The sequence below is a fragment of the Theropithecus gelada genome, chromosome 4 (assembly GCF_003255815.1).
Source record: "Theropithecus gelada isolate Dixy chromosome 4, Tgel_1.0, whole genome shotgun sequence".
In the NCBI taxonomy this organism is placed as follows: domain Eukaryota; kingdom Metazoa; phylum Chordata; class Mammalia; order Primates; family Cercopithecidae; genus Theropithecus; species Theropithecus gelada.
This window is the reverse complement of record NC_037671.1, coordinates 63,524,142-63,542,333: the sequence shown is the minus strand read 5'-3', so window position 1 is coordinate 63,542,333 and position 18,192 is coordinate 63,524,142. Positions and strand designations below refer to the sequence as shown.

Below are 18,192 nucleotides of genomic sequence, written 5' to 3'. Positions count from 1 at the left end.
TTTTTTTTTATTTTTTTTTTTTTTTTTTTTTTTTTTTTTTTTTTTTTTTTTTTTTTGAGACAGAGTCTCGCTCTGTTGCCCAAACTGGAGTGCAGTGATGTGATCTCGGCTCACTACAAGCTCCGCCTCCCAGGTTCACCCCATTCTCCTGCCTCAGCCTCCCAAGTAGCTGAGACTACAGGCGCCCGCCACCACGCCTGGCTAATTTTTTGTATTTTTAGTAGAGACGGGGTTTCACCGTGTTAGCCAGGATGGTCTCCATCTCCTAACCTCGTGATCCACCCGCCTCGGCCTCCCAAAGTGCTGGGATTACAGGAGTGAAACACCACGCCCAGCCCCTTCTCTTTTTTCTTAATTTACATACATTCTATATCCATTAGGTGAATGGATCCTGTCGTTCTTGTGTTTTTGTTTGCTGTGGATATTTTTCCATTTAATGTTTAGGTTTTTATACACAGAAACTTTATTCTTTTGTTCTTTTCTTCTAGTTTTAGTTGACACATAATAATTGTACATATTTATGGAATACATAGTAATATTTCAATGCATGTATACATTGTGTAATGATAAAATCGGTAATTCGCATAATATTGAAGATATCTTTTTTGAGTGTTGGGAGCATTAATATTCTCTTTTAGCTTTTAAAAAAATTGTATCAAATTAAGGGTTACAAGTGCAATTTTGTTACATGACTATATGGTATAGTGATGAAATCTGGGATTTTAGTATATCCATCACTCCAATAACAGACATTGTACCCCTAAGTAATTTCTCATTATCCACCCCCGCTTGTCCTCCCCCACCCTGTTAAGGCTCCAGTTTTTATTTTTCTACACTCTATGTCCATATGTACACATTATTTAGCTCCCACTTGTAACTGAGAACATGTGGGTATTTGTCTTTCTGTGCCTGGGTTGTTTCACACTGGAACATGACCTCCAGTTCCATCCCCATTGCTGGAAAACACCTGACTTAATTCTTTTTATGGCTAAATAGTATTCCATTGTGTATATATACTACAATTTTCTTGATCCAGTCTTCACTGACAGGGTGATTCCACATCTTTGCTATTGTGAATGGTGCTGTGATAAACATATTAATATATGTATCTTTTTTTACATAATGATTTATTTTCCTTTAGATATATACCCAGTAGTGGAACTGCTGAATTGAATGGTAGTTCTATTTTTTAGTTCTTTGAGAAATCTCCATACTGTTTTCCACAGAGGTTGTCCTAGTTTACATTGCTACCAAAAGCATATAAGGATTCCCTTTTCTCTACATCCTTGCCAATATCTGTTATTTTTTGTCTTTTTAATGATAGCCATTCTAACTGATGTATGATGATATCTCATTGTGGCTTTAATTGGCTTTTCTCTGATGATTAGTGACATTGAGCAGCTTTTCATATGTTTATTGGCCATTTGTATGTCTTCTTTTGAAAAAAAATGCCTATTCATGCCCTTTGTCCACTTTTTTTGATAGGGTTGTATTTTTTATTGTTTTTGAGTTGTTTGAGTTCCTTGTAAAATTATAAATATTAGTTCCTTGTTAAATGCATTGTGTGAAAACATTTTCTCTCATTCTGCAGGTTATCTGTTGACTCTGTCAATTGTTTCTTTTTCTATTCAGAAGATCCTTAGTTTAACTCAATTCCATTTGTCTATTTTTGTTTTTGTTGCTTGTGCTTTTGAGATCATACTGATAAAAATCTTTGCCTATACCAATGTCCTGAGGTATTTACCCTATGTTTTCTTCTAGTAGTTTTATAGCTTGGGGTCTTATGCTTAAGTCTTTAATCAATTTTGAGTTGATTTTTCTATATGGTGAGAGATAGGAGTCTAGTTTTATTCTTCTTCATACGAATATCCGGTTTTCCCTGTGCTATTTATTGAAGAGAGCATTCTTTCTCTAACGTTTGGCGTCTCTGTCAAAAATCAGCTAGCTGTAAATATATGGATATGTCTCTTTCTTCTCTATTCTGTTTCATTGGTCTATGTGTCTGTTTTTATAGCAATACCATGATGTTTTAAGTTACTATAGCTTCATAGTATAATTTAAAGACAGAGAGTGTGATGCTTTCAACTTTGTTCTTTTTGCTTAGGATTGCTTTGGCTATTTAGAATCTTTTGTGATTCCATATAAACTTAGAATTGTTTTTCCTATCTCTCTGAAAAATATCATTGGTATTTTGATAGAGATTTCTTTGAATCTGTAGTTTGCTTTGAGTGGCATGGTCATTCATATAGTTTGAATATTTGACCTCGCCCAAATCCCATGTTAAATTGCAATCCCAGTGCTGGAGGTATGGCCTGAGGGGAGGAGTTTGGGTCATGGGGGCGGATCCCTCATCAGTTTCTGCTGTTGTCCCAATAGTTGGTGAGTTCCTGTAAGATCTGGTTATTTTAAAGTGTGTCTCCTACCAGTCCCCTCCCTGGCTCTCTATCTCTCTTCCTCTCCCTCTTTGTTGCTCCTGCTTTTGTCATGTGATGTGCCTACTCCCTCTTCATCTTCTGTTATGACTGTAAACTTTCTGTGGCTTCCTTAGAAGCCAAGCAGATGCCAGCGCCATGCTTCCTCTAAAGCCTGCAGAACTGAGAGCCAATTAAACCTCTTTTATTTATGAATTACCCAGTCTCAAGTATTGCTTTATAACAATGCAGAATGGTTTAATACAGTCATTTAAACAGTATTAATTCTTCTGCTCCATGAGCACGGGATGTCTTTCCCTTCATTTGTGTCCTCCTCAATGTCTTTCATCAGTGTTTTGTAGTTTTCCTTGAAGAGATTTTTCACCTCTTTGGTTAAATTTATTCCTATGTATTTCTTTTGTGTGGCTATTGTGACTGGGATTGCATTTTTAATTTCTTTTTCAGATAGTTCATTATTGGTGTATGGAAACAATGCTAAATTTTGGTGTATGGAAACAATGCTAAATTTTGTATGTTAATTTTTTTATTCTACAATTTCACTGAATTTGTTCATCAGCTCTAAGAGATTTTGTGGTAGAGTCTTTAGGTTTTTCTATATATAAGATTATGTCTTCAGCAAGAGGGTCAATTTGATTTCCTCTTTTCTAATTTGAATGCCCTTTATTTCTCTCTCATTCCTAATTGCTCTTGTTGGCACTTCCAGGACAATGGTGAATAACAATGTTGAAAGTGGGCATCCTGTCTTTTTACAGTTCTTGGAGGAAAGGGTTTCAGCTTTTGCCCATTAAGTATGATTTCAGGTGTAGGTTTGTCATTTGTGGCCTTCATTATGTTAAGGTATTTTTTATGACGAATTTGTTGAGGGATTTTATGATGAAGTGATGTTCAATTTTATCAAATTAGTTTCTGCATATATTGAGATATTTATATAGATTTTGTCCTTGATATTGTTGGTTGATATATCACATTTAATGATTTACATATGTTGAAACATCCTTGCATACCTGGGATAAATCCCACTTGATCATAGTGTATTATCTTCTTGATGTGTTGTGTTCAGTTCGCTAGTGTTTTGGGGAGAACTTTTGCATCTAGGTTCATCAATAATAGTTGCCTGTGGTTTTTTTTTTTTTTTTTTTTTTTTTTTTTTTTTTTTTTTTTTTTTTTTTTTTTTNTCTTTTCTAAAAGTATGATCAATTTCAGCAGTAAAGCCATCTGGTCCTGGGCTTTCCTTTGTTGAGAGAAGCAGTTATCTAACATCAGGAAGCATCTGACATTTATTTATACAAATTTCTTGGTGTGAGTTCAAAGTGACTACAGAATATGGAACTGTGAAACAACCACCGCCTACATCTGAAACAAGAATTAAGTGTTCTGAAAAATGAAATGTAATCTTTAACAAATATTAGAACACTAAAGCAGGGATGCCTATTAGGCATGTCTTTAGTGTTAGGAAATAGACATGTATTAGTATTTTAAAATAATTTTGAAATATTATTTTCTTACAAATAAAAATGATTCATATAGTATAACTAGTTTTTAACTCTACATTTATAAAAATATCTCTCTGGTCCATTTGTACTTATTTATACAGCATCACAATTTTCATTCACAGTTTCTTCATGTGAAAGCTATTTTATAGGATATGGTAGAAACAGCCTTTTCATGTCAAACTAAAACAAATAAAGATCATTCCTAATGCAAGCCAATACAAACTAAAATAATTTGCAAATCACAAGAATATATTTTCAAATTTTCTGTTGCAGATACTGCATTTGCATTAGTTTCCAACTAAATTTTACTTTTAGAGCAGAAAAGTTTTATAATTTGTAATGTGACTTTTTTTATATATCCACATTAATTACCATACAGTACAAATTCCTCATTGAAAAACTATATTCTCAAAACAAATGTAAAAATAGTATTTTGACTTAAAATTGAAGGAATTAAGAATAAATTTGGGCATTCAACTGTGCATATCTCTAATTGAAAGGATTGAGTCCATTTTGAAATATGGGTAAAATTTACTATAGAGATTTAATTTTCAAGTAAAATATTTTATTTGAGCTATCCAATATGTCTATGAAAATGCAAATGGATTCCAAAACAAACTTTAAAATTTCTCTCAGGAACAAAGAAACTGAACTTAATTTAACTACTGTAATTGTCATTTTCAGACCTGCTCCATTGGGCTTCTTTGTGGTGATGAAATAAGGAGAATTACCTGTTTAACTCCCAGCTTTCAAAGAACAGATCCCATTTCCACACAGACATATACAGTTTCCCCTTCTGAGACTTTGGTCAGTAGCTTTCCATCTATAAAGGCTACTAGAATACCAACCATAATGGATACTTATCCAGTTGATCAAGGTAAGTAGAAGTAAGATATTAAGAAGTTTGAGTTTGAAAAAGTTGTGTATTAAAAGCATATTTTCTGAATTATTAAAATCTTTTTTTCTGAGATACATGATTTTTAGGGTTGAAAATTGAGCATTATTGGTTATGTGTCCTGTTTTAAGTTTTGTTTTAAGCAATGTTGTTTGCTAATACTATTTCTGGGTCAGTAAAAAAAATGTAAATTAACAGTTTTTATTCCACTGTCCACTGTGTAAATTTTAATAGACAACTGGACCTCAATCCCAGCACATTTTGTTTTAAAAGGGCATTGTGCTACTTGCTTCAGTGTGTCTTTACTTCATAGTCTCTGAGTCATTAATGTAAATTTATATTCCTATTAAATTATTTGATTAATACTCAGATAAAAGATATGTGTTTATTTTCCTATTGTGAATTATTTTAACAACTTGAGGCTGTTTTTTACATGTCCAATTATTTAATTTTCTAAATCAACTGATGTCATATTATAAACAGTACATTGTATATTAAATTCCAAATTTACTCTTCATGTAGTCAATGCCACTTCGGATAATCAGAGTAAGAATTGTAGTTCTTAGCAAGGAATTCTTTAAGAAAAAAATAATTTTGAAGACTATTGGATATTCTAAGTAGAAATGTACCTTGTCTATTTTTCATCTATGTAATTTCTATTCTTTTAAAAATTTAAATTGAAATATAGTGTTATCTAATATAAACAGAACATTTTGCCTATTGAAGAAGTAAAACAATATTTCTAACATTTCTAACCCGATAGGTCAAACATTCATTGGTTGTGTCAATGCAAAGGAGTTGTAATTTTTCATGTTTTCTAATTCAAAGGAGTCATTTAGTTGGGAATATGTCAATTCTGTGTAATGCCATTTATCCTGATTTTAACCCTCCCATGGAGTGTAAATAATAGGAATCTTTGCATTTATGCAGTTTGTGAAATCATTAAACCTCCTCATATACATTTTTAGAAATATGATGTACAGAACCATATTTGTCTGCATATAATGGATGTAAGGTGGCAGTGCAATTTGCCTGAGATTTATCCCAGTGCCAAAGTGGTTCATTTCTAATTCATTTTTCTAATCTTTTTGACTTTTTCCTTTTTGTAGGTCCAAAACAGACAGGCATTGTCAAGCATGACATTCTCCCAACCACTGGTTTGGCAACGTTAAGAATTAGCACACCCTTGGAAAGCTACTTACTCGAAGAACTGATTGTCACTAGAGAGCTTTCAGCAAAACACAGCCTTCTTTCTTCCACAGATGTTTCCTCTTCTCCATTCCTGAATTTTGGTATTCATGACCCAGCACAAATTGTCCAGGACAAAACATCGGTATCGCATATGCCTATTCGAACTTCAGCAGCCACACTAGGTTTCTTTTTTCCTGATAGGAGAGCAAGGACCTCATTTATCATGTCTTCCTTAATGTCAGATTTTATTTTTCCTACACAATCTTTATTATTTGAGAACTATCAGACTGTTGCTTCATCTGCTACCCCAACGACTTCAGTAATTAGAAGCATTCCAGGGGCTGATATTGAGTTAAACAGACACTCATTACTCTCCCGTGGATTCCTGCTTACAGCTGCCTCCATAAGTGCAACTCCAGTTGTCTCTAGGGGGGCTCAAGAGGATATCGAAGAATATTCAGCTGTTTCTTTAATTTCAAGAAGAGAGCACTGGAGATCGCTCAGCTCCTCGATGTCTCCCATTTTTCCTGCTAAGATAATTATATCTAAACAGGTAACCATCTTAAACTCATCAGCTCTGCACCGGTTCGGTACAAAAGCCTTCATTCCCAGTGAATATCAGGCTATTACTGAAGCTTCAAGCAACCAGAGACTCACAAACATCAAATCACAGGCTGCTGATTCTTTAAGAGAATTAAGCCAAACATGTGCAACATGTTCTATGACTGAAATAAAATCCTCTCATGAATTCTCAGATCAAGTTTTGCATAGCAAACAGTCCCACTTTTATGAGACATTCTGGATGAACTCAGCGATATTAGCCAGCTGGTATGCACTAATGGGAGCTCAAACTATCACTTCTGGGCATTCATTTTCTTCTGCTACTGAAATAACACCATCAGTGGCATTCACAGAAGTGCCATCTTTATTTCCTTCTAAAAAGAGTGCAAAAAGAACAATTTTATCCTCATCCTTGGAAGAATCCATTACCCTATCAAGTAATTTGGATGTTAATTTATGTTTGCATAAGACTTGTTTATCCATTGTCCCTTCACAAACTATCTCTTCAGACTTGATGAATTCTGATTTGACTTCAAAATTGACTACTGATGAACTGTCAGTATCAGAAAACATTTTAAAACTATTGAAAATAAGACAATATGGCATAACTACGGGCCCCACTGAGGTACTAAATCAAGACAGCTTATTGGACATGGAAAAAAGTAAAGGATCTCATACACCGTTCAAACTTCACCCAAGTGATAGTTCTCTAGATTTTGAGTTAAACTTACGAAGTTATCCGGATGTTACTTTAAAGACATATTCAGAAATTACACTTGCAAATGACCTCAAAAATAATCTGCCACCATTGACAGGCTCAATGCCTGATTTTTCAGAAGTCACTACCAATGTTGCATTTTATACAGTTTCAGCAACTCCAGCACTTTCAATACAGACGTCTTCCTCCATGTCTGTAATTACTCCAGATTGGCCATATTTTATAGATTATATGACCTCTCTTAATAAAGAAGTCAAGACTTATTCAGAATGGTCCAAATGGGAACTTCAGCCTAGTGTACAATATCAGGAATTTCCCACTGCAAGCTGGCATCTTCCCTTCACTAGATCTCTTACTTTGTCTTCACTGGAATCCATTGTGGCACCTCAACAGCTGATGATTTCTGGTGAGTTTCTCAGTTTCTGTTCAGTAAACTTTTAGAAATGAGTTTCTTTTCTACAGAGAAGAAAGAGCCTGTCATGGTCACCAGGTGCTCTAAACAGCCTCGTTGTAATCAGGGCAGCAGCCAGTTCAATGGAGAAGGCACCTGCTGTTGTACCTGACACAGATGGTTATTCTTTATGCACTGCCACAAAGGCTACCAGATCAATACAGTAGTAGGTTGGAGACAGCTATACTGCTGGCAAGCAATCAGAAACTGAACTAGTTCAATTCATTACAACAGATCTTTCAAAGTTTAGAAATAACTTTTATTATTCTCATTTCTTGAAATAGCTTCTTTGTCAGGTTGAACACAATGTAACATACTCTTTCTAACGGTATCTTCGGTGGTGGCATTTTTTTTATATGGGAAAGATGAAATCACTGGAACTTTATTGAGATTTCCTGTCCTCTATGGCATGGTATATCATTTTTAAATTTGAAGTTTTGATGTTTCATTTTATATAATTCAGAATATAAGTTAATGTACTGTATTTTATTTAACAAAAGCACTATACAAAAAATGAAAGAGACAATATCTGTGAATTTGAATTCAGAGCTTTGATATATTAATGACAAGCCAGTTTTCTTAGATAACAGTTCTTACTTTAAAGCACATTTGAAAGCACTAATCTCTTCTCCCCTTGTAATTGCTATCAAATTGGTAAGGTAACGCTATCAAATTGCGCTTATCAGAAATAGAAGATTTTTCATTATTTAAAGAAGTTCTATCTTGTGGAATTTTCAAGTGTTACTTTGTGGCAGTGAAATTAATTTTCCTTCAATGATAAATTTTTAGTGTTTTGTGTCTGTGTATCTATGGTTGTGTTTTTTTGTTTCATATATTACCTCAATGTTTAAAGGAGTTGGATGTGTAACTTATGGCTGAAAATTCAGTAACATGAAAGAACAAGTCATTCTATTTGGTATGTTTAATATGATATAATTTTGTCTACAAAATTTCTTATGCATGATAAAATTAATTACAAATTTAAATGTAGCATTCTCCTTGTACTTTTACAGACTGATAGCTTGTGGTTTAGCTGTTATAACTCACATACAATGCCTAATACATCATTTCCCACATATAAGGTTCTTGGTAAATGTAGCAGAGTTAAAACGTCTCTCAAACAATACATTCTATAGCCAGCTCTTGGAAATAGTCAGAACACAAATTCTTAATTGTTAGGAAATAAAACCTTAAGTTTGGTCTTTTAAAACATAATTTTGCTACTTTTCACTCTTCCCATTCTTCATTCCCATTGCAACTATTCTTTGATTATTTTGACCTCACCTACATCTCCTAATCTCCTTCCAGTTTTTCATGCCTTTCTAGTCATTTAATCATTATGATAAATCATTTGCAAGGCATTTGTTGACATTTTCCAATATGTTTATGCTCTGTGTTGATCAGGGTCACATCAGTGAATAAACACAGTCTAATTGGGTATTTGGGGAGAGTTTAATAGAGTGATTATTTATTAAAATGTGAGTAGAGTTTAAGGAAAACTAAGGATCTTATGGTTCTGAAGAGAGCAATAACAGCAAAACATAGTTACCAGCACTGGGCCTAAAGAGACAGAGGAAAGAGAAGGATCAGAACCTAAAATGGAAGGCTTCTAGGTTACAGAAGCTGTGGCCTTTGGAAGTAGGACACAGGTAATCCGATACGGACAGACAGGGAGGAGACTAGACCATACTAGACAATCCCTTTCCTGTTGTCTTCTAGTCTTTTGCAGGTGCTTCTTACTAACCAAAGTTGTTCAGTAGCTGGAGGCTAAAGCCAGTCCTTTGAATTGGTTTCCAGTGTTTAGAGGGTAGAATAAACATTCTACTGCTGTTATGAATAGTGCAGTGATGAATATACAAATGTACATGTCTTTTTAGTAAAACTATTTTATTTTATTTTGAGTATATATCCAGTAATGATATTGCTGGGTCAAAGAATAGTATTTATTTTATCTCAAAATTGAAAATGTTTAACTCTGAAAGCAAAATTAGAAAATTATAAATTAAATGATGATAGTGAGTACATTTTATAGTACATTAACTAAAACTAGTACCTTTCTAAGACAAAAAAAATGATCTTAAGCATTGTTAAAGAAAATATATGCAGCTATGTTTTACCTTGTAAGACAGACATATGATTTTTAAGTGTTCTTTTAAATTAATGGCAAAATGCTGACCACTAGAACAGTAAAACAATTTGCAAAAAATAACTATATGCAGTAAAATATATTCAAAAATTATTAAGAGCAACTCAGTACCAAATTCAAAATGTGATACAAATTGTAACTACTTGTTAGTCTTTTTTTTTTTTTTTTTTCTCCCAATTATAATGGTCTGAATTAGGAAAGTCACAGTGAAGGCACTCTGTTGGTGGGAGTGTAAATTGGCACCATCTTTCTGGAGGATTATTTTCTAATAGACATTTTAAAAACATTAAAATATCATAATTTCAACTTTAGAAAATTATTACTGATATAGTAAAATTACATGAAAATTTAAGAAAATTGGAAAACAACTATTATCCTAATAGAGTGGCTTTATTAAATAAATATTGACATGGAAAATTGCTTCTCTCATCCTATGGGAAAAAAAAAAAGGTAAACCATGTATACAACCTATTTCTAGATACATGTATACATGCACACCACACATAGGCAACCTAATTCTTCCAGAACCTTAATATTGTTTTTAATGTTTACTTTTATTTTCTACATGCTTTACAAATTACTATATATGCTTTATCAGAACAATATGTTCTTGCAAATATGTGTTTTATTGAGATATTAAGAATACTTCAAAAAGCATATTTGATCATTTTATTCCTATTAGATTAAAATAAACTACAAGAATTTTGAGAAATATATTCATGTAGAAAATTATTGTAGGTCATAGCATTATAATAGTTAACAGGAAATCAATTGAAAAAAGTATAATATATATCTTGCATGGAATACAGAGATATATTTTATATACAAACATGCCATCTACATATTTTTAATAAAATTGTATGTTTATGTTAAAATCATTAATCACATTTCTACAGCATTCTTTACATTTTAGTGAAATTAGAAGAAAAATTGAAAGGAATTAATCGCATCTTTTTTTTTTTTTTGAGGCGGAATCTCGTTCTTGTTGCCCAGGCTGGAGTGCAATGGTGCGATCTCGGCTCACTGCAACCTCCGTCTCCTGGGTTCAAGCGATTCTCCTGCCTCAGCCTCCTGAGTAACTGGGATAACAGGACTGTGTCACTACTCCCGGCTAATTTTGTATTTTTAGTAGAGATGGGGTTTCTCCATGTTGGTCAGGCTGGTCTTGAACTCCCAACCTCAGGTGATCCACCCACCTCGGCCTCCCAAAGTGTTGGGATAACAGGTGTGTGCCACTGCGCCTAGCCTAATCACATCATTTTATTCAACGTTCAGGTGTTCATTGATGGTCTACTTTGTGACAGGCACTAGCCAGCACTATGATTGTTTGTTTGTTTTCCCGCTTGCTTATTTGGGCCCAGAAGTGTTAAAATATGAGCTATAACTCCTTAAAACAGTAATATATTTTTTCTTTTCTACCTATTTTGAATCATATGTTTATATCCTAGTGTTTTTTGAATAATGTTTGTATCCCAAGGTTTTCAAACTCCTCATTCCTATATTTACATTTTATAAACCAGCAAATAAGGAAGAAGTTTTCTTTCTGATTAAAACTATTAAACACCAAAGAAGATGTCCAACCTACAAGTAAAATGTAGACACTTCCAACCATACCTCTCCAAGTTACTTTACTACATTAGGAGTCACTCAGAACCCTTTTCCTGTTGCCAAGGAAGTACTTGCATAGAAGACATAATCTTTTATAACAACATATAACATCACTTTTGTTCTAATTTACTTAAAGTATATACAATTAACCTCATTTGGAACTAACCCAGTAATGAATGCTGCTGGTTTTCCTACAGGCCCGACTGTATCTGCTGAAACCCAGCACACCCACGAGCAATAAGTTCGAAAGTAAAATCCTGGCATTTTCTTTCCTTTACATCTCCTAGCACTTTCCTAACAAATGAAAACCCTATGCTTTTGTGCTGTGCTAGTTTGTAGTATTCCAGAGCATTCATTATTTGCATTTCATTCCCGCTAGTCACTGTGTGGAACAGTGTTATTGATATTATATAAAGAATACAGTAGAGTGGTTGTGATAGTTTAATAATACAAGCATTTTTTGTGCATGCTACAGCTCTTTGGTTTTGAAATACTTTCATTTTCATTGCTGAATACCCATCTCAGTGGTACGTGACCTTGGAAAAATAGCATAGACCAAGGATGGGCAAACTATGGCCTGCAGGCCAAATCTGGCCCATTCCTTGTTTTTGGAAAGACAGTTTTACTGGAACACAACTATAACTATACCAATTCATGTACATCAGCAGTCCCCAAAATTTCTGGCACCAGGGACCAGTTTCGTGGAAGACAGTTTTTCCACGGGGGGCTGAGGGATGGTTTTGGGCTCAGGGCTGCACTACTTCAAATTACTAGGCATTAGTTAGATTCTCATAAAAAGCATGCAACCTAGATCCCTCACATGTGCAGTTCCCAATGGGGTTCACCTCCTAAGAGAATCTAATGCAGCTGTTGATCTGATAGGAGGCTCACCTCCTGCTATGTGGCCCAGTTCCTAATAGGCCACAGACAGCTACCAATCCATGGCCCAGTGGTTGCTGACCACTGGTTTACATATTATCTATGATTAATTTTGTACAATGACAACAAAGTTGAATAGTTGAGACAGAGGTTGTGTCACACATAACAAGCTCAGAATACTTACTATGTTGTTCTTTATAGGAAAACTTGCCAGCATCTGATACAATGATATGGGTAAATGTTGACAATTCTCAGTTTGGTTTATTATACTTTTCTGGCCAAGTTTTAGTAACAGCCATAAATGGACTCAGAAAAATTCAGATTTCAGACCTGCTTAATTCTATTGTTCTATCTCAAGTCACAATGACCCTGTCTTCTCTACCACTCTGATGGCTCCCTATCATAAACACATAGACAGTGGCAGACACCCATTATCTGCCCTTCGTGAAGTCCTCAGATCTGTTCAGTGTTATCTTCAGGGGTGTGTGACCTCAGAAGGACTTCACTCTTGATGGAGCCATAGTATGTAATAGCTCAGTCAGATTCAAAGGGAGTGCAACGTAAGGGCATTATGCAAGCCACTGGCTTCAGTGTTTCCACTGTTGTGGTAAGAATAAAATGCATGTATGAACCATGAAATATGAATTATGTAATTGTGATGTTTCCTCCTAATTGTTAAATTCTCTTATATTTGTCATTAAAGCTGGCATTACACAACATAAAGATAAATGATAGTATTTATGCCAACATTTGAAAATTTTTCTTACATAGAATGACATTAAACAGCAAATAAAATACCATAAAATGATGAGATAAGGGCCATAAAACAAAGGAAAAAGCTTTAATTACCTGTAACAGTACATTTTCCCTATTTTTTTGAACAAATGTCCCTGATTTTCCTTTTCAGTTCAGCCCCAGAACATTTTGCATGTAGCCCGGTCCAAGGTGCCACTATTTTGTAATTTCCTTCCCTACTCTGCCACCCCAGTTTTGTGCACAGACTCCTCTTCACATGCTGATAACTTAAATGTTAGAATCCTCCACCATTTACTTTTAGATGTTTCCCATCACTCTCTTTCTCCCTTCCTGCTTTCTTTCCACTCATCTTTCATTCTTTAGTCAATTCTTATTCCTTTATTCCATAATTTGTCTTTCCTCTTTCACTCGTAGCTTCAAATATCTGCAGAGATATATACTCTTATTTTGTACTATTTATTGTGTTTCACCTATAAGTCTCTCAATACTTTAAACTTGACATAAAATCGTTATCTTCTCAACACCAAAATCTCCATCTCCCTCCCTACCCATATTTCCTTTACCCTGATTCATCTCTCTTGTGAAATTTACATCCATCTGCATTTCTAAACTTCAGCATAAACTTTATTTTATCAAAAGTACTATGAATTCTATTTAGGAATTCTCTCAGCTTTTTATGTCTCTTTATTATTACTCCAGTTTTGGCTCTTATGATCTCCTTTGAACTAATGCAGTTCTTTCTAAATGGACAATTTCTAGTCTCTATTCTTTCTATTCTGCCTTCCTTATTTTCAGAGGTTTAAAAAATAATAAATACATATACATATTATTTTCTTTCCTCTGTTTTAAAAGTTATAAGAGTTATTCATTTTTTATGAGAAAAGGTTTAAAATCCTAAGCATTCCAAGTAGTAGAATCAACCTTGGTTGCATCATCTAAAGTCATTCTCTACCACTCATTTCTAAGCTGTTTTATGATTCACCATTCCTCAGTCCTGTCATAGAGTTGCACAACTCTGAACTTTAGTGTTCATGAATGCCCTTTATTGCCCAGTCTATCAGAATTCCCGTCCTAAGACACAATTCAAATGTCACTGCCTATTGAAAGACTTCTGTAAAAAAAATAAAAATAAAAATAAATAAATAAATAAATAAATGAAGATTTAATTTTTCCCTTTATCCTTGCTCCTATAGAATATTGTGCATAACTCAATGTCACTTTGACTTTGGTCATTTATTGTTTGTTAGCTTCTCTCAGCAATATTTGGGCTTTTTCGGGAGAAGTTATATGTTAATAGATATAATACTTTATCCAAAGCTTTGCTGTAAGGATGGAGATCCCAGAAAAGTCTGTAAGTCATCTATCTTAAAAACTGTCTTATCAACTTAATATAGGTTAAGAAGGCTTAGCTGTGGAAGCTTCTATGAACAGAGCAACATAAGCTATGAATATGTAGAAGTCTAGGAAGGGAAAACACCCTGGGACTAAAAATAAATAAACAAATATAATGTGACTGGTTCCTAAGGAAGAAGTTGGGTGGCTCAATATACAGTAATCCCAATATATTATCAACTTAATGAGGGCTAAGAGTGACTTTGAACAGGTAAATGATTTGATACCACAAGACTCTAGGCAGCTAGTGAGACATGAAAAGATAAGAGATTATGGCTTATTTTGAAGGAACCAGCCAGTGCTTGATTCCAGATGTCCAGAAAGCAGGATTCATATAGGAAAGAGCTATCTGTTCTTGAGCAAAGATTCAGCTCAGTGAAGGTTCAGGACTTAATGTCAATTCTACACTGAGAATATGAATGAGAATGAGCATTTTCACATTCTAAGCAGAGGACCTAAGCCAATAACCTTGTCTGTGACCTGGTCCAATGATAATAAAGTAAGGCTTGTGGAGGACATTTATAAGGAGGAAATGGTTGGACCAAGAAACAGCACAGATACTCAGCGGGTATCTCTAGAAATCATTGCAATGAAGACAAAAATTCCTGGTTTCAAGGATAATTATAATAGTAACTGGCATTTATTTAATACCTGCTCCATAAATGAGAATGATCTGGGGTTGAATATTTGGTCTCTATACAACTTTGCAGATGATATAAAGGCAAAGACTACCTTGACTCAGGTTCCAGTGAGTTGGCATTGGAATTTGAGTGTGTGAAATCCAGATATCATGGATTTTGCCTTCCAATATACTGTTCAAGGAAGGAAGTGAGGTTCTGCTTATCATTTTTATCCTTCAGGCCTTCATTAACTTTCCTGCTAGGGCAGTTCTTAGCTGGGCCTTCTGGCGAAGAGCGTCTCTCACTCCAGGTATTGTGAGAGGCCAGGGCAGAATTGATTAAAGCAAGGGAGTAGGGATCAAAACTCGTTTCATCTCAAACCTGAGACTCACATTCTTTTGCCCATGGGCAGGACCAACATACCTAATTCTGCTAATGAGGAGAAGAACTTGCTTCTCCACAGACTTTTAAAATTCTGTTTACTAATGTCAGTCACTTGTACATAGAAAATTAATGAAAAGATATTTCTGTTGCCTCCCAAATCTATTTATACTTGAAGCATGTGGTGCAATATGACAAGTTGTCACTTTAACAGGCATCAATCAGCAATATTTTGAGATGATATTTTATGTCAATAATTAAGATGTTATTTAAACCCCTCAACAGTGTTATCACCTAAGTGTAATAGTGTTTACCATAAAATATATTCTTCTGTAATAATCATGTTTCACTTAGTAGCATATTTTATTGTGAGCACACCATATCCTGGACTCCATAGTTAGTGATACATTACTAAACAAGGAAACGAGACAAATTTTCTGCCCTCTGGAGCTTAACTTCTAGTGGAGAGAGACAGATAATAAACACTAAGCATGAAACACACAGAAACACACACACATACACACACACACACACACACACAGAGAGAGAGAGAGAGAGAGAGAGAGAGAGAAAGAGAGAGAGAGAGAGAGAATGTGATAAAAGAAAAAGCAGAAGTAGAGCAAGTGTGGGATGTCACAAGTTCTGGATTGAAGAGTGAGCGACAACAATGTTACATTCTACCATCAGGATTGATCTCTTTGAGGAAGACAACTTGAAGAGGCTGAGAGCTAGCTGTGTAGCTATAGGAGGGAAGAATAGCTCACAGAGCAAATAGCCAGTACTGTGTTAAGGTAGGCATATGTTCACATTTTCTAGGGTCATCCGGGGCAACAGTGTGGATGAGCAGGCAAGCAAGGTAGAGATTTGTAGAGGATGAAGTCACATAGATAATGGGGGAAAGGAGCACAATTAGATTCCAATAAGTTTAGGCAATTTTAAGACCTTGTTTTGTATTCTGAGTGGAAATAAAGACTTATTCCAGGGGTTCGGGCAGAGATGTGAAACGATCTGAGTGACCACTCTGACTGTACTATGGAGAACAGATGAGTATGTGGGGTTTGGGCAGGAAGACAGGAAGAGAAAATAGTTAAGAGGCTAATGCCCTAATCCAGGCAAGAAATGGCCATGGCTCAGTCTAGTCTGTCAGAATTGAAGGCTTGAGAAATGGTCAGATTCTGGACATGTTTTGAAGATTGAGTTAATGGAATTTTCTGATGCATTGGATTATTTTATTTTGATAATCACTTTTATGAAGCAGAGAGAAGCATCTTAAGACACTCTCTAAGGACAAATAAAGGAAAATAATGGAAACCAATTTTTAGACATGCTACAAGTAGGCTTATCAGAAATTTTTATCAGCTTTGAAACTGTCTGTAACAACAGCTCTATTATAATGCAAAACTCTGATAAGTTTATAATGACGTTCCTGATTACAACCCTGAGGCACAGAAAGAAACTCTGATATCTGTATCTACCAAAAGTTAATAAGTCATGTTGATTCTAAAATACATGTTTAGTGTTGTGCATCTATACTCATTCTTGGAAATTGATTTATGTCTTCATGTCAAATTGAGGAACTCTACTTAACTGTAATATTTAATAACATAAGCTATGAATGCCCTGATCATGTGATTTTTAACTAAAATATTCTATGCATATGTCTGTGTGTGTGTATGTGTAGTGTGCATTTTTATGTAACAGAAAGACAAAATGGAATGGAAAAACAAATATAATTTGAACGATTGAGAGAGAGAACAGAGGTAATAATTAGAAAATACAGAACTATAAAAGAAAATATTTAAAGAGGATGGTGGATGTTGAATACATGACATTTGATTATATTTACTCTAAATATTTTAATTGTGACACCAATGCTTGAATAGTGAATATTTGATGACAATGTAACATATTAGTCTTCTAGGTCTGCCATAATAAAATACCAGAAACTGATTGTCTCAAAACAGCAGAGATTTATTGTCTCACAATTCTGGAGTCTAGCTGTACTAAAGCAAAGTGTCAGCAGGGTCATGCTTCCTCAGAAAGCTACAGGGGAGAGTCCCTCCTTGCCTCCTCCTAGCTTCCTTGATGGTGGTCAAGCTTTGAAGTTTCTTGACTTGAAGCTGCATCACTCCAATGTCTGCATCAGATCACAGGTAATCTCCCCATGTGTCTTCACATCATCTTTTTAGAAGAATACCAGTCGTAATGGATTCAGTCTCGATCTCATCTTAAACAATTACACCTCTAATAACTCTATTTATAAATAACATCACATTCTGAGTTATTGGGGGTTGGGATTTTACATGCCACTGGGGAAATGTAATCCAATCCATTTTTAAAAGCTTCAATACTAAATTAGCTTTCTTCGAGATTACTGTTTCCTCCTAATGGCAAATTAAGCACAAGGCTGATACATCATGAAAAATAATTGCTTATATTCTTCATAATTTAATAATTTTCTTAAATAAGAAACTATTTTTAAATAAAATTATTTTGTTTGAAAGGTTAAAAGAAATATGAGATTTTTTGTGATTCAGACAAAAATTTCATGAATAAATATACATAGCACCATAGATTCGTTGATATTCTTCAGTCTTCTAAAGACCTTTCCCCATAAATATCTAAGAGGGAACAAGTGAGCAAAGATATTCTCAACATGTTTGTTTGGT

General features: G+C 34.5%; 1 protein-coding gene across 1 annotated transcript in view; it reads left to right on the top strand.

Annotated features, from left to right (window-relative positions):
• Positions 1–18,192, top strand: part of EYS (eyes shut homolog (Drosophila)) — a 2,114,515-nt gene that overhangs the window by 1,253,028 nt on the left and 843,295 nt on the right. The window contains exons 24-25 of the mRNA XM_025382342.1: positions 4,610–4,802; positions 5,930–7,696. Coding sequence (XP_025238127.1) covers positions 4,610–4,802; positions 5,930–7,696 — 1,960 coding nt within the window. The remainder of the gene's footprint in view (positions 1–4,609; positions 4,803–5,929; positions 7,697–18,192) is intronic.